Source organism: Apostichopus japonicus, chromosome 18 (genome assembly GCF_037975245.1).
Source record: "Apostichopus japonicus isolate 1M-3 chromosome 18, ASM3797524v1, whole genome shotgun sequence".
NCBI classification, from domain to species: Eukaryota; Metazoa; Echinodermata; class Holothuroidea; order Aspidochirotida; family Stichopodidae; genus Apostichopus; species Apostichopus japonicus.
The window spans coordinates 4,523,620-4,549,477 of NC_092578.1; the positions used below are offsets into that span (position 1 = coordinate 4,523,620).

General features: G+C 37.2%; 2 protein-coding genes across 4 annotated transcripts in view; one reads left to right on the plus strand and one right to left on the minus strand.

The window, feature by feature from the left end:
• The window catches only part of LOC139958340 (uncharacterized), a 34,546-nt gene extending 16,599 nt beyond the window's left edge, over nt 1-17,947 (plus strand). For all 3 annotated transcript variants that reach the window (XM_071955329.1, XM_071955330.1, XM_071955331.1), the window contains exons 9-16: nt 198-295; nt 4,397-5,818; nt 6,324-6,419; nt 7,233-7,320; nt 9,605-9,682; nt 10,922-11,101; nt 14,360-14,497; nt 15,165-17,947. In XM_071955329.1, coding sequence (XP_071811430.1) covers nt 198-295; nt 4,397-5,818; nt 6,324-6,419; nt 7,233-7,320; nt 9,605-9,682; nt 10,922-11,101; nt 14,360-14,497; nt 15,165-15,319 — 2,255 coding nt within the window. In that variant the 3' untranslated portion in view covers nt 15,320-17,947. The remainder of the gene's footprint in view (nt 1-197; nt 296-4,396; nt 5,819-6,323; nt 6,420-7,232; nt 7,321-9,604; nt 9,683-10,921; nt 11,102-14,359; nt 14,498-15,164) is intronic.
• Nucleotides 15,457-25,858, minus strand: part of LOC139958354 (uncharacterized) — a 45,876-nt gene continuing 35,474 nt past the window's right edge. The window contains exons 4-5 of the mRNA XM_071955363.1: nt 24,847-24,993; nt 15,457-21,430 (exon numbers count right to left, since the gene is read on the minus strand). Coding sequence (XP_071811464.1) covers nt 21,146-21,430; nt 24,847-24,993 — 432 coding nt within the window. The 3' untranslated portion in view covers nt 15,457-21,145. The remainder of the gene's footprint in view (nt 21,431-24,846; nt 24,994-25,858) is intronic.

Sequence of the window (25,858 nt, forward strand, 5' to 3'; positions counted from 1 at the left end):
GGGGGGGGGGGTGTTGGGGTGTGGGGATGTTTATTTATAAAAAGTATCGGTTTGACATTTTACAATAGTTCCAGCAATTACAGTTTGATTGCCTTTGGAGAAAAAAATATCTGAAGGAAAATGCTCTCTTTGCATTTTGAATGAACTCTTTTCTTATTATGTTTTGATCTATTTTTCTCTATATTTGTCTTTTTCAGATGATGAGTGCATCTCTCAAGACAGTTCTGTCGGCCGTCATAATCTGACGAGTGCATCTTCTGTGTTATCCAGCCAGAGTGATCTGATGAATTCACAGGTAATAAAAAACAACTTTGACAAATCGACACATGAGAATTTGTCATATCTATGAACTGGTACAGGGCAAATTTTTCACGGTCGTTCCAACGTCTGAGACAACCAGGTTTCCATAGGACAACCCAAAAGATCAGTAAAGTCCTGGTTCTCTGCAGGACCACTAGAAAAAAAATCCTTAAAAAATTTGCCCAGCTGACATTTTAATATATTTACTTCTCTTTTAAGCTGATTGTAGCTTTTTGCAATTTATTGCTATATATAGCACTCCTTTAACTTAACAGAAATAGCTATAATAACACTCTGAATGCTGGGTTAACAGATGACGTTAGGGACAAAAGTACTTTACATTTTTGTTATAGACCTTCAATATAGACTGTTGTCAGTCCAGGTTGTGTTTCTATAAGACCATTAAACTTTTGAGAAATGACCCTTGAAGCAACTGAGGGCCAACAATTAAAGTGACTGGATTGTATAGTCTAATACACAGACCATTAGGGTAGCATACGCACATTAAAAGCCCCATTGACTTACACACTAAATCACAAAAGTAATGTGGTCTCTAAGTCTAGATAGAAGTTTTCACTAGCTAAATGCTACCCATCACCGGATAGCTGACAAGTTGGCCTTTCATGGCACCATCAATTTTCCATACCGTGACCGCGCAGATTTTTTGCTATCCGAGCCGGAAGTTTTCGTCACTTGTAAACAAACCTCTTCACTCAGTAGTAAACAATTTTCCTACGCTGCTCCTGGGAGGCCTAAAGGGGTCTAAAATTGTCTCAATTGACCCAATTTTCTCCCCACATGTACTTCCATTCATGCTCTTCAACATGCAAGCCACAAAAAACTAGATCATGATTGATAACAGGTCAAAGAAGATGTTCTCCTGCGGCTTTTTGGCACTTTTCCTGAAGGAGAACAATCGAGCAGATGGATATAGACTCTAATAGGAGTATGCCATCTTAGGTCACTTCCTCAGATGCAATGCAACAGGAAAACACAAACCTGTTATGACCTCAAATGACATGTTGACAATGTAGTACATATTTTTCAAGAATAATAAATGGTAGCAAATGTCATCCAAGTGCACTCTGTTGTGTACAATAAAGTGAAACAAATATATTTTTGATCAAGTTATTAGAATTTGTAAAACAATAGATTAGCAATAGCATTTATTACTACCCAAGTCATCACTTTAGCCTTAAAGGAGCCTTTCAGAGATTAAGCATATTTTAAAAAGTGCATATATCTTGAAAACTGGAATAGCTGTAAAAAACATTACATACTAGCACTCAAATTTATCCTATTCCTTTGTACTATAATTTGACTATTATAAAGTTTCTACCTAAAGTCATATATTAAGTTCAAAGTGATCAACGATACCTATGGAGAGTTATTTTAATACCTACCTTTGAAGTTTCTCAAGCCGTCCCTTGACATGTTTCCAGAAATTGCCTCACATAGTGCTTTAACCAAAGTTGCTCCCGGGTTGATTTCCAGCTCTGGAATAGCTACTCCTTATCTATCTTCTTCTTTCTCTCTTTGGAGGAAACGTTTTACATCAGTGACTCGAATGCTTCTTTTGCAAATTTTGTTCTAGGTTCAGAGATATATACACGTTACTGTTGGTAATTGAGACAGCTTTGATGGATAACTCCAGCTATCACTAACCAGACCAATATGTTTCTCGTCATTAATTTTATATTGTATAAGGTGGGAAGTTTGTCAATAATGACCAGTCTACTGTATCAAAAAGTGAACAAAATAAGCAGTCCTGTTTCTCTGTTGTTAGTTCGGTAGAAACTATCCCCATTGTTGTTTTACTTGCATACAGTGATAACCTTTCAAATTAGGTCATTAATCCTATGTATTCAAAGGCAGAGTAAACTGTGGCAACATTCTACCCTACCCTCCCCCCCCCCCCCTCTTCAGCCGATACCCAGAATATCCCAAGTTAGTTTTGAAGGCAACCAGATAGCCTCGCTATTAGCCAGCAATGATCTTGTGCCTAACTTGCAGATGCTTAACGCTTAAATTCTATTTTGATCTATGCTGGAAAGTGGTCCGCTTGCATTGAGTCATAAAACCCCACATTAGCATCATCCAAGGCCATTCCTAGACTCTTTTCACCCCAAATCCCCCCCTCCCCCCTGATACCCCTTAGCTTTGAGCTCTCTTCTTTATCGGAGCATAACCACTAAATAGTTATTAAAAGCTTTGAAATCTATGATTAACTTGGCAGCAGTGAGATAAACTTTAAATGCTCACCTAACTATAGACATATGTATATGTGTTAATACTGGGTACTTTGTAACAGAAGAGTAAGTCTGTGCACATGTTAGTTAAAGAATGGAAAAAAGAGGACTATTTCAGATTTATCTGTCATTCAAATCCACAAATTCCTTTATACCATCCTCCTTCTCCTGACCCCCTTCCCCTCCCCTCATAAAATAATCATAAATGATAAAACAACAAACTAAAAATAAACACAAAAGAAATCAATGCCTCATTATAAAAAATATCATGAAAGTCCCACCACATAAAACCTTCAATTTCGTAACTAAAATTTATCCCACCCTTCTGGCCCATTTTTTATCCTAGAATATCCTGCAATTGTTGCTATAATTTATTCCCATCAGTATTATTTCTTGCGTCCTCGGGGTGAATCTCTCACTTCAACAGGAGTTTACATGTCTTTGATAGAGTTGTAGTCACATAAGGAGTGAGGGACTCCGAGAGGTGGACTTGAGAAATTACGAACGTGCTAGCATATCGGTCAAGTACCATTTCACACTTTATGTAAGAACTAAGAATAGCCAGAGGGGAGGAACTTGACCAATCGACTTAAATCTTGTCCGTCGTGCATATCGTTCAAAGAGTTTCGTGTTCTCGATGGGATCGTGAAAAATTTGTGATGTAACTCTCAAGGGAGCAAAGCTTTTATATAAATTTTGTTCCTATTGACTGAGTTCTTCAGATTGTAGCATTTTACGATGTTTTGATTGGCCTGTCCTGAATCTTAATCTGTGTTTTTGGCGCCCAATGTAGTCTGAGGAACTACCTTAAAATTGTATCAAAAAGTTAAAGGAGGGAAGCAGTCTCAATCAATCTCATCAACGTATGCGACAGAAGTGGCTTGTGATGGATAACTCCCTCTCTATAGCTCTGCAAATAATGTATTTTTTTACAACCAAGTAAACTCTGGTTGTCTAATATCGCATGCATTGCATAGCGCAAGAATTTTATCGGGGAAAAAATAATGATGCTGTTTATACTAGTCATGATGTATGCCGAAGATTTAATTGCCAATGAAACAGGATATAAATTGAAATTAGAATGAGCTTTTGAAAGTCAAGTATTTGTTTTCTTACAAAAATTGTTGGCCTAGGAAATTGAAACTTGTCTCAAAATATCTGTTAAATCACCAATTTCAGCCACTGGGAAATTGCTAAGCTCATAAAACGAGTGACATTCATCAAACTATTTGTTCCATTCTAAATTACTAAATTTACTAATAAAAATATACTTAGTGAGTAAGCAGTGATTTTTTACTTTTGTAGTCCAAATTTTTTTGTTATTAAATTTGTTTTATTAATTACTTGCAAATAACAAATAAGAGGATTCTTTTAAAGTGCTTTCCTCATTTCATCATTGGAAATGCAATTTAACCATTGAGATTATTTACGTCTATGAAGGGCATGATTGTTAGTGAAGAAGAGGAAACATTTACCAAGTTATGACAATTCTTTTCTATACTGTACTTTCTTGTCCTGCTCCAGAGCACTTGTATTGTCAGTATGAGTAGTATGAATACCATGCTGCTGTCAGATCAAGACTACAAACTGTTAATACTGTCAATACGAGTGCTTTGAGGCATGATAAGTAAGGACAGTATAGAGAGGTATCAGCATTAGAAAACTGTCCCAACTGGCAGGAAAAATTTAACGAAATAAACATGAGACAACAGCGTTATTATTATACTCATCGACCCTAATGTATACTTATGATATTTTATATCTTTATAATGCAACTCATTGTGTCACCAGTGTACCCCCATCTTTCCATTCATTATCCCCCCTTCTTTTTGTCTTGTTCTTATCAGCAACAGGAAAATGCCAAGGAAACCCTGATGAAGATGGAGCGTGAAATCGCCGAGATGGAGAGAGCTCTGAAAGACGGAGGAGAGACGGATGAGCGAGAGGGAGGCAAAGTGGACATTGCGGCTGTAAGCGATACAGATGGGGAATCAGAGGATGGTTGCCATGACAATGGTGAACTCGAAAAGGAAGAGGTCGCAGACGAAGACTCTGCCGAGGATGAAGTTACAGGAGTGAGAGTATCGACCAGGAAAGATCGTGAAGTTGGAAAAACGAGGGACCGTAGTGGAAATTACGGACGTAAAGGTAAAAAGGAGAAAGTCATCGAGGTCGATAGTGATGATGGGGATGCTGACGATAAATGTGATGCCAGACAGAGGAAGGTTGAAGAAATCGGTAGAAGGCAAAGTCTGGGAAGGGATGAGAATGGCAGGCAGAGAGCTTGTAGGGAAGATGATATTGAAGAGAGGAATCTGAAAGTTACAAGCGAAGAGAGAGTCGGTCCAAAGACATCAGAAAGGGTTTATGAATCGGAGGTTACGTCAAAAGATGGAGATGAATTGATCGACATTGACGACGAAGAAGAAGATGGAGTGGACAAAGCAAAGCCTAAGAGGAAGAAGGCTTTGGGGGAGTCGAGTAATGGGAGTAAAGCTAGGAAAGCAAGAAATGGTAAGCTGGATAAGAGCTTGAAAAGGAGTCTGGGGAAATACAGCGGATACAAGAACGTCGATGACATCGAGGACGAGGATATTGCTCAAAATGTGAAGCAGAACTTGAACGAGATGGAAGCCGCCGAGAACTCCTTCAACTCTCTTCTGAAAGTCCTCTCAGAGAAAAGACGGAAATCTCAGATGAGTCTGGAGGGAGAACGAGCGGAGAAAGAAGATGACGACGAAGAAGAAAATGAAAAGGTGGCAAGTCTCACTCCTCCGCAGGTCCGAAGCTCTCCGGCCTCCCCCCGCTCACCATCTCCCCGCTCACCGTCTCCCCCTCCAGTGCTATCCCAGAGAACTTTACTAAAGAGAGTCTCACCTTTGTCTACGAGCATCGAAGTAGTAGATAAGGTAGCGAAGAGCGTATCCAAGAGAACTCCTTCCCATCAAAGGCCATCGGGAAGCCAGAAGAAGCGAAGGAGGGTTGTGGTGGAGGAGAGTGACTCTGCGTCAGAGGATGACACTAATCTAGAGGAAGATGTAAGGAAGGTTTTAAAGATGGGATCTCAGGAGAGCGAAAATGGGCGGGGGATGACAGTGGAACATGGTGAGCCTTTGAATGTGAATGAAAGTGTGCCTGGGGAAGTATCGACGGGGATTGACAGAGAGACTACCAAGAGGTACAGCAAGTCTGAGAATCGTCCAGAGGTGACCATCAAAGCACCACAGGAAAAAGCTAGAGAGGAGAAGGAGAGTCTTCAGACGGCACAGGTATGAAATAATAAATTCAAAGAAATGAAATCAAGAACAAACAACAAAAACAGAAAGAAAAATAGTAGGCTGACCTGATTTTGTCTCAGCTCTGATCTTCTTTTCTAAGGACTACGATCATGATGATGGTTTTACCTGGTGCCGTATCCTGGAAGGCTCAAGTTCTACACATGTACGAGTACCAAATCTAAACAGGTTGACCAGTGAAGTGTTTAGGCTATGAGAGAATTTGTCTGGGAGTCAAGCAACCCCATATAGTGATAAGAATCAGATTTGATATATAGCAGTATTGCAGATTATGAAAGCAACTATCACAAAAGAAAATAATTTAAAGTCAGATTTCACAGTGAAAGCAGAAGCATTCCACTGGTTATTCTTGTCACAAGACATTCTTTAATAGCTAACCATTTAATGACAGTCACATTTTATATAAAAGTTGAATCCTTAGTTTCTATATAATCTTTATAAAGTTTACCTTTTCAGTTTCTTTTGGTATCAATTTCAGACAAGCAGCGCAGGAAGCAATGTCGAACCAAGAAAGAAGAGGAGGAAAGGTGAATCGATGTCTCTCATCGCTTCAGGACTCAACAAACAAAAATTAGTAAGTAACCACCAGCTTTATTAGAGGTAAAAGCTTCTTTTCAAGTACTTAGTGTGACTCATTTTTGAGTTTCTGAAGGGGTACATGGATGGGAAGGTTTGGAAAGGGGATGAAGGGGGAGGGGCTAGGATGGACGGGGTGAGCAGGGTGGAATCAGTCAAGATTTTTACCCATATAACACTGGATGAAAGTAAGTCGCATTAGTTGTGGGGTCAACAGAGATAATTGCAATCTTGCAGAAAAGCTGGTAGAACTGAAAAGTCGGTACAACGTGGATAATGAATATGGTATTTTGAGTTCCACCGAGTACAGCAGCTGGTGTAATATCAAGTTTTGAAACTTTTTAGGTTGGTGACCCACATTTTGACCTGCACCTTCATCCTGGTGATCCTCTGGTGGTGGATGTTGCCTGGCCTGGGGAAGTGGCACACAGGAGGAGGTAACCCCCCCCCCCATGATTAAGGAAGCTTAGTTCCAAAATGGTTTTTCATCTCTTGCAACTTTGAAGTTATTTATGTCCAAGATAAATTGCACAAATATCAGCCTTTTTTTTGTCTTTTTTTCTTGCAAATTTTCTGGCAACCATGAAGAAGGTTGCAACCACTTCTTTGAATACCAGCTATTTACCCTTTGTTATACACCCTATTTTTAATTTTTTAGTTCAAGTGCATCAAATTCTTTGAAAAGCCAGTTTTACCATTTTTTTCTCTCCAAATATTGATGCATTCTTGTTTTGATAAGTTTGATTAGAACTGCAGATATTTTATTGCACCATTTGGATTCCACAACATTTCTTTATTTATTCGTTCACAGAAAATGGTCTCACAACTTTGCAAGAAGGCTGGTTGTAGATTCTCCGGCACGTTTTCGATGGATACAACTCACGTCATTGTAAATGCAGGTGGGTTGATTATGTCATGAAAATATGCCATGCCTTAGCGGTGAGCAGTTGACAGAAATGATGCTGTAGAAGGGGGTTGGAAAGTGGGAGACGGGGGAGGGTTTGTCCAGCAAGGGAGGAGGGAGGGGAGGAGGCTTGGGGGAAAGTGGGATGAATGAATCATTCTGCTTCGTTTCCTGGTCACTCGTCAAGAAATTGTCTCTTCTCTTAAAAAGAATAAAACTTCTCTTGTCTCTTCTCTTAAAAAGAATAAAACTTGGTATCATGAAATGTGCAGCAACTTTTGGCTATAACCAACTACATATAACCAACCAGCTTTTTCTTTTTGGGAGTGGGGTGGGCAAGGCGTGGTCTGCTAAATTTGTGAACATTTTTTCCAATTTTAAGAAGTCTTTGAAATTTTTGAAAAGGATCCATGCTCATATTTTGCCCCCTCATATAAAAGTTAAATAAGCGAGTAACATAGGAATCTGTTATGCCGTTAAAAATTTTTTGCCAACAGGGCCGGTGTTATATTAGTATTAGTAAGCGAGAAGGAAAGTTTTAAAATTGTATGACTTTCTCTTCTCTGTTTCTCAATTTAAAATGATTACTCAAGCTGATTCACTACATTGTATTTCAAAGAAGATGAAATTTGACCAAAATCACACACACATGCACACACACAAAACCACTTAGGAACTGTGTGATAAAACACCATCTTTTAATTAAAGAATGTTTCATTATGGAACGAATTTCAGTTAATATACCTCATTCAAAAGAAGCGTAATATTCTTGTGACGGTCATAGCCACTCAGTTTATTGCCTTGTACCCTTTATAAAACTCGGGGAACGTTGCATAAAACACTTTTCAGTGACAGTAATGTTGGATCGATGAAGGTAACTCTAGACTCGACATTAACAAGCGCATCTCTTCGGAGACGCTTTTAAGAAGAGAGATGAGGTTAACACGTCAAAAGTCTCAGAAAATCCATCATTTTCTCACAAAACAATTACAATCAAATGACTTCCCGTTTCAACACGGGAACGGTTTTCCTCCTCCTAAACTGAAAGCCGAGGCTTCTCGCTTACAATGGTAGGACTAATAAAGACAGTCTCCAGGGGTGGATTTTTGTCTCAGCTATGGTTAATGTTTCAACACAACTTGTGCCCCTGGTTGAATTCTGATGTCAGTCGAGTTTCATTAAATTGATTGCATGAGAGGATTCCCCGTCTGAAGCCGAGAAAGGCTGTGGATAGCATTCCTGAAAGAATATGAGACATTTCAAAGTTTATCTCTGAAATAGAAGTTCTCTTTCTCGCTTTGTGATTTTTTTTTTTTGTACCTCTGTCTTCTTCAAGATGACAAAGGTAAAAAAAAAAAAATTATCTTTTTTAAGATTTTGTTTGTTTACTTTGTTTGTATTTGAAATTTTGCTTCTAATCTATACAATACTTTATTACAAGAAACATTAGTTGAAAAGTAACATTAGCAGCAAAAAGACCCTCTCAATCAGGAATTAAGCTTGTCAATGGTTCATCTGATTTTGAAATAATTTCTACCTAGCTAAAAAGGTCTTAACACATCACATGGCAAGATACACCGGTCACAAGAGAGCATATTTACCTTTTCAAAATCCACTTCGAAAAGAGAACGTTTTCATTTTTATCCTGTCGTATGTGTATGTCTATCACTTAAAACAACTTTGATCAGCATAAATATTCCCCCTCCCCCAAAATTTAATAAAAAGCAAGCAAAGAAAAATTGAAATTGTTCAAAGTAAAACTTTAAAAAAAAAACAGCACGTGGGAGATATGTCAGTTTGATTTGATTATCAACATTTTGTCGCCTGAACAAATTTCATGTTAGTCGTAATTACTTGGAAAGTTTCAGAAATTTTTTGACTTTGACTTCGACTTCATTATTTTGAATGGAAACTTAGCACTTTAAGCTAAGAAACTTGATTGTTACGGGATTCAAAGACAACCAACAGCTGTAACTATTTACTCGGGTTGACGAAATACTTGAAAATGGTCTTGGTTCAAAGAGAGGTCCAGCTGGATCCTATGCAACCATTAATGTTTGTTTTGCTTGCATTTTTCAAGCAATAGTTTAATTTTGTTGTGGCGATACCTCCATGTGGCAAAACGTAGCCAAGATATTAGCTTGTGTTGTTGGTAAAGTTTCATATAGTCATCACTAGTAGTTACATAGCCTTCAATTTTAAAAGAAAAACCAAGAATTTGTCTTTATCTTTTAGTAGCTGTTTGTCCATAACTCCAAATTTTACCTATCATTTTGCAGATGACAACTTGAGCTGTGAGAGAACTTTGAAGTATTTTCAGGGCATCGCTGCGGGCAAATGGGTGATCAGCTCTCAGTGTGAGTATACAGGGGTGCTCTACTATTGTTTAAGGAGACCTATTGATTGTGGGACTAATAAACGAAGCATGGTTGATATTTCAAAAGACATCAATTTCTTTTATCAGCTATCAGTAAGTTGTCAGATTCATTCTGGGTAAAGATTTTTATTACCACATTAACCATGCTGACTTTAAAACTCTTGGTATTTTGAACATCAACACTAGGGCTGAACAGCTTCGTCTTAATCATGTTTTTAATGTTTTCCATGGTACCTCTCCAGTCTATATGAGGGAGAGTTTTATTAGAGTAAATAGTGTTCATAACCATAACACAAGAGGTAGTAGTTTTAATTTTCAACTTCCCAAAATTAAAACGCACTGTGCTGGGTCTTTTTATTACAATGCAATTAAAAACTGGAACAGGCTACCTGAAAACATAAAATCCATCCTGCTGAAATACAATTTTAAAAAAGATGCCAAAGCCTACCTTTTAAATCATATGAATGTCTAGCTTGTAAATATCTTTCTTTTTTACAGTGTTTGTATGCATGTTTTAGTTGTTTTAATAGTTTATTTCTTATCTTTTGTATTTTATTGGTTTTAAGGACCCCTTTGGAAATAAGCTTTTAGCTTAAAGGGTTATCCTTGGCATGTTATCTTCTTTTCGATGCATTTAAGTTTATTCCCTTCTTGTATTTTAAATGTTTATCTTTATGTGCAATTTTTTGTTTGTATGCAGATGAAGATTGATATCTTGCCGAATAAATCAAATCAAATCAGTACAAGAAATTGTTTTTATAAATGTGATCATGTGAGTGAATTATGCGTGCTGTTTCAAAGGCAGTGATATGATAAACACTGGATGAGGTATTATTAGTGTAGTGCGCATGGAGTGCTTGCACTATTAGGAAGAACCTTTTCGGTTGCTCATTTTGTTATCTTTTGGGCAGACAACACACCAGGGTGTATAGTCATGAAGGTACCTACAAAGTGAGGGCGCTTGTGAGCACCGTGACAGGCTCAGAATAAATCTATGCAGCTAGCCTGTGAAACTGCAAATGTGCATGAAATGTATATGGAACTTTCAACGTCCAGTTATGTAGGTATTGTTCACTTGGCCAGTAATGCCAATATTGTAGCACACATGCAATAAATCGAGTACTACAATAAATCGAGTACTGCAATAAATCGAGTAGTGCAATAAATCGAGTACCGGACCACATCCTCAGCAGCTCTGTCATTGTTCTTCTGTCGACAGGGGTCCACGATAGCCTGTCAGCGAGTCGTCTGCTGCCGCAAGAAAAGTATGAGATCCGAGGAGATTCTGTTAACGGGAGAAACCACTGTGGGCCCATGAGGTCCCGGTTATGGAAAGGTCCACCACTCCTGGGAGAGTACAACTTCTTCTGTCTGGAGCCCTACACAGGCTTATCCAAAGGTAAAACTGTCATTTACTTATATTCCAACTTTAAGTTTCAATCTTCTTAGGGTGTAAAAAGTCTAATTGGATTTAACAGAACGTTGTTTTGTAATGAGCTTTCTGTAGGAAAAGAGAAACAAACTCAGCCGTCATTATTGGCCTTTGTGATAGAAACAATACAACCCTACCAAACAGAACAAAAACGAATAGTCTAAATCCATTTGGAGAAAATTCATCATGGTTTTAATGTTAAGATAGGAGACTATTTTAAAGCAAGTCTAAAATACAAAATCATTTATCAATATGAGATCACTGAACTTCTTGTGCTTGACTTTTTTTTAAATTGTTTTCTTATTTTCTGCATCGTTTCATTGTTTTACAAATTCTGATTGGCAAAATATTATCCAATGTTGGTAGTGTTTTTACTTAAACCACTCTTATGTTTCACTTTGGAAATATGTATTAAAAAAAAAAAAAAGGTAAAATGGTTTCACCTTCTATGCCATCACAGACTGACAAAATGGCATGCCCCCACTCCCCCCCACCCCCAGCCAATTATGTTAAGCAATCTACTTTGAGCCACCCCCAAAAATTCTTTTAATGGGCTTTTAGTTTGCTTCTCCATTACAGCAACTTGAGAGTAAATAAAGTCATGTCTAGACATGAATAAATGTTAATAGTGAAACTTAGTCCAACCGTCCTGTAAGATACACTCAGATGTTACAGACAACTTGTGCTTCCTCCTTAAATCAAGTCAAGCACCTCTTTGAACCTTATAGGGATACTCTGATGGCAAACATTGTTTCAAGTTATATTAAAGAGTCTAAACAAAGAACAACAATATGCAATGCCACTATCTGAAAACACCTGTTCAGTGTTTGCTGTTTTCAGAATTCCATCAAAATTGCAGACTTTTTGTAAAAAAAATCATCTTTTCCTCTGTGGATAAATGATTGCAATATTATAAAGCAGCTAAAACTGCCAAGTTTTGTTTCATTCATTCTGCTGTTGCCAGATTCAATTATAGACTATTACGAAATTTATTACAAACTTTATATCTTAATGATACGGAATGCTATGAGGACGTGGTTTTTTAGCCGGAAGGTGCTGAAAATTTCCAGCCAATTGTGTTAAGCAATCTACTTTAACCATCCCAAAAAATTACTTTGATTGGCGCCAATAGGTGTTGTACGAAATATTTCAGGACATCTCTCTTTCTGGGAGAAATAGTTGGTTTCATTCCCACAACCCTCATTCATGCTTCTTCAACCCTGGTGATTCTCGTGAAGGCCTCTTCTGTATCGTTCACAGAAAGTGAATATGATTCCATTGAGTTAGCTAGGAATGCAGATAATATTGCAGTTTCATCCAAGCCTGGAAGAACAACAAACATATCAAATCTCATGAATGTGTTATCAAATTACGCGGCAAAAGAAAATCACATTTCAGACTCGTCAGAGTGATGTATTTCATACAGTTTGTGTCACATGGAGAGTGAATCCCCCAACTGGCGGTGCTTAAAGAATGTAACATTCAACTTAATGTTTTCCGGGGGCAAGAAGCATCTTACCTAGTGTATTGAAACCAAGGTCTCGCAGTAGTGTTAAAAAATAAAGCCAAATTTCCACAATGTCAGACAAAGAGTGTTTAGATACATATATATATATATATATATATATCCTATCAGTTGAAGTGGCTGTTACTTAAAACCCTTCGACCAAAACTTTTAGAAAATCCATAGGCCCATTAAAACCAAACTATCACTGAAGATTTTGTCTAGTTAGTTTCAGGAGGACCCAATCCAGGAAATGGAGAGTTGTACAATGACTTCCTTTTATCTGTAAAGAAAACAATCAAAGTTTCAAAATGTCTTCTTGGTTTCCCCCCCGTTAGGTATCGAATGAGTTTACTGGGAAGTATGAAATGATAAAACCAATAGGTAACTCGGTGACTTAATTAGTTATGGGCAGGAATTAGAGACTAAATCAACAACAAAGGATTGGATTTTGTCCAATGTTATCCTGTTCAAAATATCGGAGACGAACGTGTCGGTAGTTTCTAAGTAGACAGTTCAAGCAAGGCTAATCTAAGAAAAAAATGACCCTGGCAGTTTCTCTGAGAAATGAATTATAGTTTGTAAACAAGGTAGTTTCAGAAGGTACAATATCGAAACTGCTGATTCGGTGTTTTCAATAGAACGGAGGATAGTTTGTGTTGGTGTGACTATCAAACTAGAAGAGCAACTAGAAGCAACTCCGCAGCATGATCTGACGTGGAGATATATCAGTTTGAAACGTTTAATTGTTAAAATAATACAAAACTGTTAGCAAACTACTATAAATCCATTAAAGAGCATGTGTAAGAGAATGTGGGAAATATAGAGGGCCTGATGTTTCGATCCTAATTGTTATTAGAAATATGCAATGGTTTGTGATATTACATAGCCCTCCCCCCCCCACCCTTCTTCTTCTTTACATTCAACTTATGTATGCGCTGAGGACCACACCTCTATTGAAATTATTATTTAAATTGTTAGGCAGTTACTTGATCATACTTCTAAAATGGGATATTGTCCATTCCAACACCGTTGATTTATTTTCCAAGCTTTTATGATCATTTCAACAAAAGGAGTTGTTGATGTTGACAACATATGCTGTGAAAGATGATATAAATAAAATGACTGTTTACACAAAGGTAGCCAGCTACAAGACAACATTCTGGAAGTTTTTTACAAATCCTACTTACATCAGTTTTACTTAAAAAAAAAAATTTGGTTGCTTCTTTTAGTTCATAAGACCTAACAAATGACTTCACAGCAAAAAGCATATTTATTTTTATATGCCCCGAAAAGTTGGATAGCACAAAATATTATATTAAACTAAATTTAGTTGATGATTTCAATTCTCTTCCATGTCACGTTTATATTTTCTTAATCGAAACATCCCTTGCACTGCAACTTAAAGGTATGCTGTATTGGCCCCAAATATGCTATATATTCAAATATGGTCACCTTTGGTCAAAATTCTTAAACTGTTTTTTTACAACCTTCGAAGAATTATTCCTCACTGGGACATTCAGTCATCTTGTGTGTTCCTTCAAAATGTCTGAGAACAATTTGGAGAGTACAGACCTCCAGGAAAGTACTTTTTGAAAACTTCTAGCAATTATAGCATGTTATAATTTGTGGCCTATACACAGACTACCTTTAAAACCTTCATCAGTTATCCAAATGTTTTTTTTTCCTTCATATTTTATTGTGTTCCTTATCATAAATAGATCAACTGGAAGGATTATTGATGAGCAGTGGGGGTAGCGTGTATTCTCATCTATCAGAACTCCCTCGTGATGGGAATGAAAAGGAAAGCCTTATTATTGCTCAGTCAGGGGCACAGGAGACAGACGATGATTATAATGGTAAGACAGATGTTTTATTTAAAACTTGACGTACTACAAGTGTGTACTTTTGTTGTGCTGTGTTATATGGTTCCCACAGTCTGGAAAAAGTAGGGAAAAGGGGGGAAATGCTTTTCCACATCTCGAAAATTCATGAATTTTGAGATTAGGTCTGGAAAATGTTGGGCGAAAAAAAATCCTAATTTTGAGCACTTTTTGTTATTGATACATTTTCTACTACTTATAAAAAGTTTCTTTTTCAGCGGGGGAAAAAAAACACATTTTGTCAATTTTGTAGATTTCCAAGACAGCCCTTCATGCAATTTGAGCGAAGGCCTTGCATTGAGGATCCTTGTTACTTTGTAGGCTAAATAGCAACCCATGAAAGCATTTGTTCGGTCGCAAAGTCTGTTATTTAATTTTTTTGACCGTTTGGGAACCATGTTGTTTAATACTGTTTTATTGGTAATTGGTGGAGCAGATTTAAAATTCTCCAGGTCCAAGCTGTCAAATGGTTTATTATGCTTCCCCTTGCTCTTAATCAGCTTTTTTTCTTTTTCGGGTAGTCTCCAGGGTGTCATAGACATTAATCAGTATCTGCATGTTGGATGTCCTGATTAGCCATCATCATTTTGTGTTGAACTTATAAACATGAACCTGGCAATGTATGTTTCTCTTTAATCTTCAGCACTCTATCAAAAATACCAAATCAAAATTATCTCTCGCGAGTGGGTTTTGGACAGCATCGCCATATTCACCGCCCAGCCAATCGCAACCTACCTCTTGTGTGACGTCGCCGAGGACGATAATCTTGACGAACTGGAGAGCGACGATGAATTTTGAGAGCAGCAGCAGAGATATATTTAAACTGGGGAGAGGGGAAGGGGGCTTTATTGGTTACACTTCTGCCATACAAGTTAAGCCACAGAAGAGACCAAATTAATAGAAGAAAAAGAACAGAGAAGAGAATACCAGTGGTATTCAGTTTTCATAAGATTTATTTTTTTAGCAACTTTTTTCCAATATTTGCATAAATTTGGAATTATTTTACACATTTTATGTACAAATTTTCAAAAGCAAGCGGTGGGGCACTTTTTAATTAATCTAGACATCAATACACATAGAACTAGACTTTTAAAAAGTATGCCTCTCCCACTACCCATGTAACTCTTAAAACTAGAAACAGAACCACACTTAAGATTGTATTTAAACATGAATTTTCAACACAACAAAAAATGCTTGTGGATTTGTAGTATCAATTGTTCCTAAACTCATATAAAAAAATTCCTGAACATCAATTTATTACACAAAAGTGGCAAAAAAAGGCCATTAAAAACTCACACATGTACTGTTTTGACTGGATGTCGACAAACCTCTTAACTTGATCGCTCAATTTGCATTAAAATTGAGTATATCTAGAGGGGCGTTAGGAAGGGTACAGAAAGTTTGGATTTAACAGTGAAAGAAATCTTATCTAAGTTGGCTCACGTTGTTATTCATTACTATTCAAAGATTGAACAAAAAGACTTAAGACAATTAATTTCATTAAAATAATTTCCCCCAAAAAAAGTATCTACAGACTGCCTACCAACTGTACCAAAAGGGACATTTGTTATATTGTTAACTTCATTTACAATGAAAATGTTGTAGAAACGTTTTTGTAAGTTTGCTTGAAATGGAAACAGGTCTGAATCAGAATTACCCTTACACATACTAGAAAGACCCAAGGACAACTATTTTCCAAGGCATCAAATTTGTCTGCTAGTACGAGAACACTTTTTCCTCGCTGATTTTTAATTGTTTAATTTTTTGACCCTCCTAAATAAATATCTGACTAACTTCAATACAGAGCTACTAGATGTGTTCTAATAAAATAGTTACATAATCATATTCTATCAAATTCATTCATGTAACTGGTAACATTGAAAATGACAGTCAACCACTTCATAACAAACATGCCATAATAAGATTTTTAAACAAGATGTAGTCGTACCAGTTCGTAACAAAGAAGCTTAGCCTCTATCTCTCAAGACGGCTTAATACCTTACCAACATCAAGAGATGTTTGTAAGCCTAGATTCATAATAGCCCCCCCCCCCCATTTAATTAAGTCACAGATTTGAAAACTTGTTTGCATGAAAACGACTACATTTGAGACATTTTGGTATGTCATACTATCAAATTGTGTCGCGTCGACTAAAATTTCAAAATGTTTGCTCGTCTGACAAAGAAGTAATGACAACCTCCAATGTCATTTGTAAACTTATGATCTTATGTGCAGTGGAGGGAAAAAAATTGCACGAGTCATTAGAAATTGCAAATTAGACCCTGGATCCTCATTTTAAGTGTTGATATTTGTTTTGTTATCGTCAAGACTTTTGTAAAAAATACTGTCAGCCACTTTTTCGGCAATTTCTTCTTAAACCTTTTGGGTGGGGGGCAAAGGATTGACAAAAAATGTTTCCATTAAAACAGGGAAAAGAGGGGTTTTAATTGGCAACATTTCTTGTAATATCATTCTTGCGTTACTTGTAAGATGATGCATAGTTGAAATTGTTTAAGCCTATGTTGTAGGTTTGAGCCTTGCATCATTACCGGTAACGGTAAAATGTTAAAGCATTCATCACGACAGATGAGCTATTAAGGTAATTAAATCTTCTGTACCCTAAACCACTGAGGCCCAAGACAGTTTACTTGCTGTCGTTAATGTACCGTGGCATTCTGGTTATTCCTGTCTGGGTTTTAAGTGATGTTTATTTTGGATACGGTGCTCGGCATCTCATAACACGAACGGTTTTTATTACCGGAATTCGTGAATTGAGGGTTACCAGAAGGGGTTGAGAATCATTCTTTTGGATCTCTGAAATAATAAATGTTACTTTATATGTAAACACCATCTGCTTAAGTAGGCTTGAGGTCATATTTTGCATTGCTATTGTGAACTTGCAAAATTTAATATACCAACATTGAACCATTTAGTGAAAAAAATATACATCTGTGCATTTTCTGTAGAAATTGCTCATTTTGAAATTGCTCATTTTGCATAATATGTAAAAACCAGATAATTTTTTTTAGTAATAATTATCTTCTTCTCTCCTAATTTGTTAAACAAATTATTCCATAGTAGATTTCTTTGAAACAAAGAAGCCATTTTTGAAAAGTTTAGACTGAATATGATTTAACATTTTATAATCCAGTATGACATCATCAGAGGAAGTGAATACAAAATAAATATGATGGCAACAAATCCCAAAACCTTTGCTGTCATTCCTTTTCACGGTCCGATAATTTTTTTTTCTTTGTAACAGGAGGGTAGTTTGGGCATGGGGGGATACAATGTGATATATTCCATTGTTTGTCAGTTATTTCAACCTCCTTTTCTACAATCATGAATATATTCCTCTGTTGTATTGTTGTAATGATATGCAATTGTTTAAATGTATATGCAAATAAATTCCATTTATATGACTTTGATAGATCGTCATGGTATTCTCTTGAGTTTCTCCCGTGCATCAATATTTAATCAAGATACAGGATTTTTGACTTGACACATAAAAGCATATAGGACATTGGCAGTTTCAAATAATATTAAAGTTTAAGGCAAGACACTGCAGGACACTACATTGTAAAGTCAATGTTGGGGAACTTAAAATTTGAAATTGGATTCTCTTTACAATTTCTCACAGAGTAAACCACTTCTTTAAAAAAAATTGAATTAAAGAAAATTCCACCAAATGTTGACTGCTACATTAATTTTTACAATAATGCTTAAAATGTGCCATGTCATTAGGAACCCTGAAATCCTGCTTTTTAATGAAATTGTCAATGCTACTATAACTAAACACTGTTACTTTTGTTCAGCCCATGCATAGCCTCTGAAATGCATAGATTCAAATGTTCCCCATTCTTAAATTAGACCTTTCCTTTTATTGCTAAGAAAGTACCTCTTTTCAATGTTTGTAATTACGAGGTATCCTTTAGTTATTAAAGGATGCCCTTCTGGTGAAACATTAACAATATTGTCTGTGGGACTGATTCTAGTCCATTTGGCCCTCCCTCCCCCAGATTAAGCCTACTTTCTTCTCACCTGTGAGCACTATGCACAAATCTGTGAATGTGATCATTCTCCTTCCCCACTGGGGAACTCTTTACTGACATAGATTCTCCTTACTCTGAATTTACCAGTTTAAGATCACTGTTAATCAGATACAAAGTTACCTGTGATGATAATTTACATTGGAGTTTCTGAGGATTCTTTTAATACAACTTCAGATTCCAGAGCACAAACCGAAAAGGCCACCCAGCTAACTCAATGTTATGGCAAGTATAGGTCTGCCACCCACCATTCATGGCACTTTCTTTCCAAAAAAAGTTGCTACAATATTTCTTTGTAGATGCATTGACAAACTGCCATTATTTCTGCAACTTTCACTGCCTAGCCCCCCCCCCTTCCCCACCTACACACACCATAGAATATAGCATGTTCATATTTCATCAAAAAATTCTCCACCTTCTCTAGTCATGCCACAACACATTTAATCCTCAATGTCTCCCAGCGGTTTCCCCGAACAGTACTGATAACCTTTACAATGTGTTGGTTTTATGAAACATTACGTCATCTACTTTTGAGAAAGTAATACAATGGCAGGATCTGATATGTTGTCAAATGTCAACCAATATAGCACCTGCTAACTTGAACTTCATCTGTCTTGCCTAACTACAGTGTTCCACTTAATAACTACCTCATGACCTTTTTATATTATTATCATTAATGATATTATATACCACTGTAAAATCATTTAGTTCCTGAATTCTAGGTACTGGTCTACCGCAACAACGACAGAACCATATTCTGTATTATTTTATGAAGCCTCTAGACATGAAAATGATCACTTCCACCTAAACAGACCGGAAATGAGAGGGAGAGCAAAGACGGTATTAAAATGATATCCAATCTGATCTGAAATGTGCGGACAATTTAAGAAGACTATTATTAGCATTATTTCAACCATGAAGGATTATAACATTTGATCGAGCGTGGCGAACAGAATCCACGGAAAACTTCTAGGTAGCCTATCCTTATTCTGCCATGTACTAACTTGCCCAAGTATTCTGTGAAAATGCTTGCTTTTGCAGCAGCATCGTAGTCAGGGGTTACTGGAATGCAGCAACGGGTTTTTATTCCCGTCGTTAATTGTAGACAAAGTTCATCAACACATCTTAGATTTACCAATCTTAATCAGGACTCGCTACACTACATGACTATTAGTGTTTACTCTAGCAGGCCTTGTGTATCAATTCAATTGAACACTGAGAAAGGTTGCAGAGGTACTGGTACATTCCCACTTTCATTACTACAGCCAAGGGGTGGTATCCACTCTCGTACAAACCCACCCCCCACCCCATCCCCCTTTTCACCCTGTCCCTACGACTCTTGATACATACATAACGTTAAGAAGACATACAGCCCCAGCATAGTTGCTACCAGATGGTCAAAATGTCTAAATGATACTAAAAGTAACCATCTGTTTTTCAAGTAACGTTATGTCGCCCCCTCGCAGACTATAACCTCATTCCAAGATCCCACTACGAAAGGGGAACGAGTTGCATTGTGCGTTTTTATTTTCGAGTACTGATCGAAAAAGTCGAAACTCAAATTTAAGGGTCTATTATACAGAAAGACAGCACAAAGTACTCAATACCAACTAGATTCCTCTCTTAGTTGGAGCCTCGGTAAATTCCATTTGCTCAACACGACAACGCGACGATACTCTACTACTCACTACTGTACACAACAAGAATGTGAAGATAACCTTTACCATAGATATAGAGATAATCGCTTATTTCATTAACAACCCTTTACCCCTTTCCCCACAGAATTTAAAAAAAAAAATTGACTAAGAATTGTTTAATTATAGTGCCAAGGTCACCTTATGTTTAAAAAGGTCAGTGTCAATTTAGTATCAGTGTTAATACTGATTCTAATGTTACTTATCAAAAAAAGTTAAGACCATACAAAGTCATTCCTCGATCTTTTCATTTTGGAAAACAAGCTATCAAACCTCCCCCCCCCCCCCCCCCGGAATATTACACAAAGTTTGCACGAGAATTAAGCACCGTCACTACAAAATGTTTCGAAATAACGTAACTTACGTAAAGAAACCAAAATTAACATTAACTGATATTGACACATAATTGTGGCAAGTTGGCAATTGTGCTTCATTACACTTTCACAAGGCAATATGAATACTGGGTTGTAATAATGTTGTGTACGAGTCTAATGTCTTGTGACAGGTTTATAGTATAACATTGTAATAAAGTTATTCGACATCACCATAGCACGTGAAGAGATTTACGTTTGTGAAAACGACCAATCAAATCACTAAAACATAACATTGATGAAGCTACAACGGTTTACACTGCTTACCCCTAAGCAGTTTACTCCAGACAGAATCACCAAACTCTAATTCTCATTTTAAAAGAAGTGAAAATCCTGATAGGCATAAACTTACTTGGAAAGCTTACAATGTAGTAATATTTATACCTAAGCCATAATTCGGGAGTGAGGCAAGGGATGTTTAGATCGAGCTACGACTATATCACTGAAAAGGGCCGACAAAAAAGTTTATACTGTAAGACCTTTTTTTTTGACATTCATAGCACTCAGTAATCACATTATTGCACATTTTTTGTCCTCGTCTTCCTCGACCGTGGAAGCCCTGACCCTCAAGGAACCGTTGACTGACTGCGATCTCCTCATCCGGGTCTGTAAGGACGTCGATATACTTTTTCTTCGCACGGTCGACGATAAATCCACGTAGGACTTCTGTAAGTTGAGCTTGCCGATGGCTGCTAACCCTGCCATTTCAAAGACTTCCCTCACGCCGGGGGAGTTAATCTTGGCTGAACATTCGACGTACGCTTGAGCTGACATTTGAGATGCTGCCATGGTACCCTGCAGATGAGAGGACAAGACATGTAACCGTTATGGTCTACGGCATGCACGTGATGTGTGAGAAGCATAGAACAGGGCAAACCCCGAAGACCGGAAAAACTAATTGGTTTTGGGTATTTAGGAATTTACCAATGAAGATATTTACCTGTAGTTTCGTACTTCAATCTACCAAAGCTAACAAGAAATGGTAAGTTTTTGGCGCTGAAATAATTAATGGAGCGTGTATAAACAAGTGACATATGAGAGCAGAATGGAGTCAACTTGTGGGAGAGCAATGAGGGCATAAAGGGGGGGGGTTCGGGGTTGGGGTGGCGGGGGAGGGCAAAGTTTCGTAGACATGAACAGGTTTTTAACATTTGCTAACAAAGATGTGTCACAGTGGTTATAATCATATCACCATGTAAAGTTTGTTCCATTTATCAAGCCACATGAATCATCTCACATTGTGATTGGTTTATTTTGAAGTTTTTTTTGTGGGAGGTGGTGGGTGGTGGATGAAATCCATCTAAGTTCTCCCACTAAATCGTCATTTTCTTGCTCGTTAAAGTAACGCACATTTGAAGACCTTTATACTATTTATTACTCAAAGTCCAAATGGCTGTCACTGTTACCTAAACAAAGATGTAAAACAGAAGGAACAAAGAACTAATATTTACAAAGCAATAAAATCTTTTCCGTTCGCAAATAGTTTACACAGAGTGATTGAAAAAATCTTAGTCATCAAACACAATGTTAGTAATAGCTTTTCCATCGTAACAATAATCACAGTAGTGGCTGACTATGCATGCACATATATGTATGATGGAGGTAAGATTGGGCATAAGTGGCATCAACTCAATTCCTTTAGATTACCACGGCAACAATCCCTAATGAAGATAATATGGCTGTCTAATCAGATGAAATGAGAAGCATGGACACGTATGTATCTGGTTATTAGTCAAGATGGGAGCTAGCAACATCCTTGGAAGTTATGGTTATAGAATTATAGAGCATATTAACAGAAGTGCTCTCTACAGACATAGAGGAATGCTGTAGGGCATGGTCATGCCAGTACACCACAGCAAAAATTAAAGAGTGTTGATGTGAAATGGTGCATTCTAAGGCAAATAAGGCTAATAACTACTTTCATTTTGGGTGTAGGATTGGAAAGGAAGGAGGGGTGGGGAGGGGGATTTATATTCCTACACCCACTGGATATGTAATTTAAAGAAAATAATCAATGAATTCCGCCAGATCATTCTCAACATTTTGTGCCTCAGACTTTTCATAATCTTACAATTTGTAACATGTTTTCAATATCACTTCATTTTATGAAATGCTTCTTTATTGACTATAAGTCCAATAAATGACACAGCAATTATCTCTTGCGCCTATCAAGGAGCTATTAACAATAAAAGCTCCATGCCCCAATGAACTATATCAAAGAAGCAAAATCATGGCATCCTTCACATAACCATCCCAGAAATACTACAGTGTCCTTTCCCTACGGCATAGTCTGCATAACAGAAAAGTCTCAATCTTGCTGTACTGTCATACTGCCCCCACCGCACTGTCCTTGCAATACCATACTGTCCACATCCAGTTAAGTAAGAAATTTCAGATGAAAACAAAACTGATAAAATTTATGATATAAAATACCTGGCATAATGAAAAAAGAGGAAAGAAGGGTTTTTGGCAGGGAATAATTTACCCGGTAATTTCAAATCACAAAAATGCTGGGCAAAATGGTCAAATTGGTATAATAGTAAAAGTGCAAAGATGTAGCAGGTTTTTACATAGGAACAAGATACTATTAAAGATACAATATTCAGTCTTCAAAAATGCTAGTTAAATTTGAGCCTGCGGGCAGCAAATATGCAAAGACTTTTGTCACATCCCACATTCTGATCTTTTTAGATCATAAATTCCTTTAAGAAAAGAGCTCTACTATTTGACATAGAAGAACTAGTCAAGCAAAGGTCAAGTAACGGTCAAGCAAAGGTCGAGCAAAGACAAAGGTTTTAACCCTGACATCTTTGATTTTTGTCTAAATCTCTTAAGCTTGATCATTCCCATATTTTTAACAAGACTCTCAAGATTGCAAAACCATAGCAACCGAATGTTGAATGCTGCTTTCATGCATCTAATCCCGACAACCCAGTAATATCACATTGTTCCAGCTAGTCCAGAAACAACATACAAAAAATGCAGTTCTGTCCCAGTGTTACAGAAACGACATGTAAAGAATTCGTATCCGTCCCAGCAACAGTGTCCTATTGCAAACTGTTCTGTTCAAAACTGACGAAGCAAGATGAGGCTACCACGGCATTCCCATCCCAGAAGTCGGACCCAGTAAGAGGGTGAAGGAGGAGGAGGGGGGATGGCCAGGGTAGCATACACCCCTGATCCTGTGGTCAATTAGGGGGTACAGGAAAATATGGAGATGGACTTTGAAAATATAGGATAAAGAAACGAAGGGAAAATTAGGGAAAACTGAAAAGCGTATTGTAGTGTGGGGACAGAGGTTACTTAAATTTCAAAATTGCTTAAATTTCAGCCACATCAACAGAGGTGGGTGGATCTTATTGTTTTTACATAACATCTGTGGTCATTAATCAATGCATTTCTATTTAGCAGTGTAACAAGAACTGCTGTGTGAGAAAACAGATATTATTTTTTTAACACCGATCGTTACCATGTTAACACACATTGGCAGAATAGCAAACCTAGCCAGCTTCCTCTAGACTATACCGCAGTATGTGAAAAGTTCAACAGACCAAGATAGAAGCTGTCTGTGCAATCCAATCCATTCCAAAATATCTAATTGTATGTCAACCGACCAGTACATCACAAGAACCGTACTGTCCTTGCATTGCCACATCCTCATGGACACGGTAACACATTCACACCATGACTGTTTGTTGTAGTACATATGAAGACACTTATAATAGCCAAGGTTTTATGTAGGTCTTTGGGTATTCAAACACTGTTGTATGGAGCTATAAACTTGAACTGCAATGTGAGAAATTAAAGGAAATTACTTGTAACCATGTAAACACGTACACTGACAGATTACCGAACCAGCTAGATCTCTCCATGCCACGATAACAAATGAATGTCCAAATATATAGAACAGCAATTCATGCAATCCAAAATGAGAAATATTTCTACATTTTTAACCAACTGAATCGTACTGTCCATGTACTGCCAATGTACTGCCACATTGGCCATTGTAAGTTAATACAGTTGCATTGTGATAGTTTGTTGCATATTATTAATAATGTTCAGAAGTTTCAATGTTAGTCTTTAAATGTCTTACTTTGTTTATTCATTATGTGACTTCTGCAGTCCTAGAGTAGAATTGATATTGTTACCTGTACATTGATATTTAACTACAACACCACAATCTAAAACCAGTTCGTTGCAATTTAACCAACCTTTTCATGCGAGACTGGATTCTCCACGCTACCGTCTGTTGATTCGTTGAAGCATCTGTCTTTCTTGTATTCGATTCGTTGATCCATCTTACACCCTGCTAGAATGATAGGGCAACCAGGACAGTGTTTCACGATTTCTGGATGCCACTGAAATAGACACGGAAAACAAGAGAAAGTAGACAGAATTTACGAAAAAGAAGAAAACTTTGAAAAATATAGGGTTAGGGTTGGGACTCGCCCAGTGACATTTGCAAGGGAAGGGGCATTGGGGCCATGCAGCAGGGGATAAAACATTAATTCCGCTGCCTAAATCAATTCAGGGGAAAGTTAAAATATGGGCTCCGCCCCTAGCCTCTTAAAATCCTTTACATGTCACACAGTCCTGCCCTATACATTCCATGATTTGGATCTGGTCTTTCCATTGGTACCCTTAGCTAGATTACACTCCAAGAACTATTTTATGTCTAAGAGGTCTAGCTCATCCGTTTCCCCTCTATCATTGCAGCATGCCGAGATTCACAACCCAGGGAATAATTTATTCGGTATTTTGCATCGCAAAATGCTAACTCAATATGAGCAAATTTATGTATAAATTCAAAGATGTTTTTAGTAGTCATGTCCACAGGAATCATAGCACTTTGTGAGAGACCAAATTCAGATACTTCAAATCTGCTACACAATATTTGAACACAAAATTTATTCCCTGCAACCTGGATCAAGTTGCTACAAAATGATATAAAAAAAATCTTAAAAATATATAACAGTCCTAGATTCAAATTTGGGTGACTATTTGATTATTTTCTCCTTTCTAATCTTTGGTCTCTATTTACAAATTAATTGTGATTTAAGTTTGTTACACTATAAGTTCTAAAAATAGTTATTCAGGGAGTCACTGTTGAAGCAAGAAGATATATCCAGACACAGGCAAAAGTTTCTCTGCCTCTCTCTCTCTCTCTCTCTCTGCTGACCAGTTTTAGATCAACTAGCAGATACAATTTGGAAATTGGAGCAA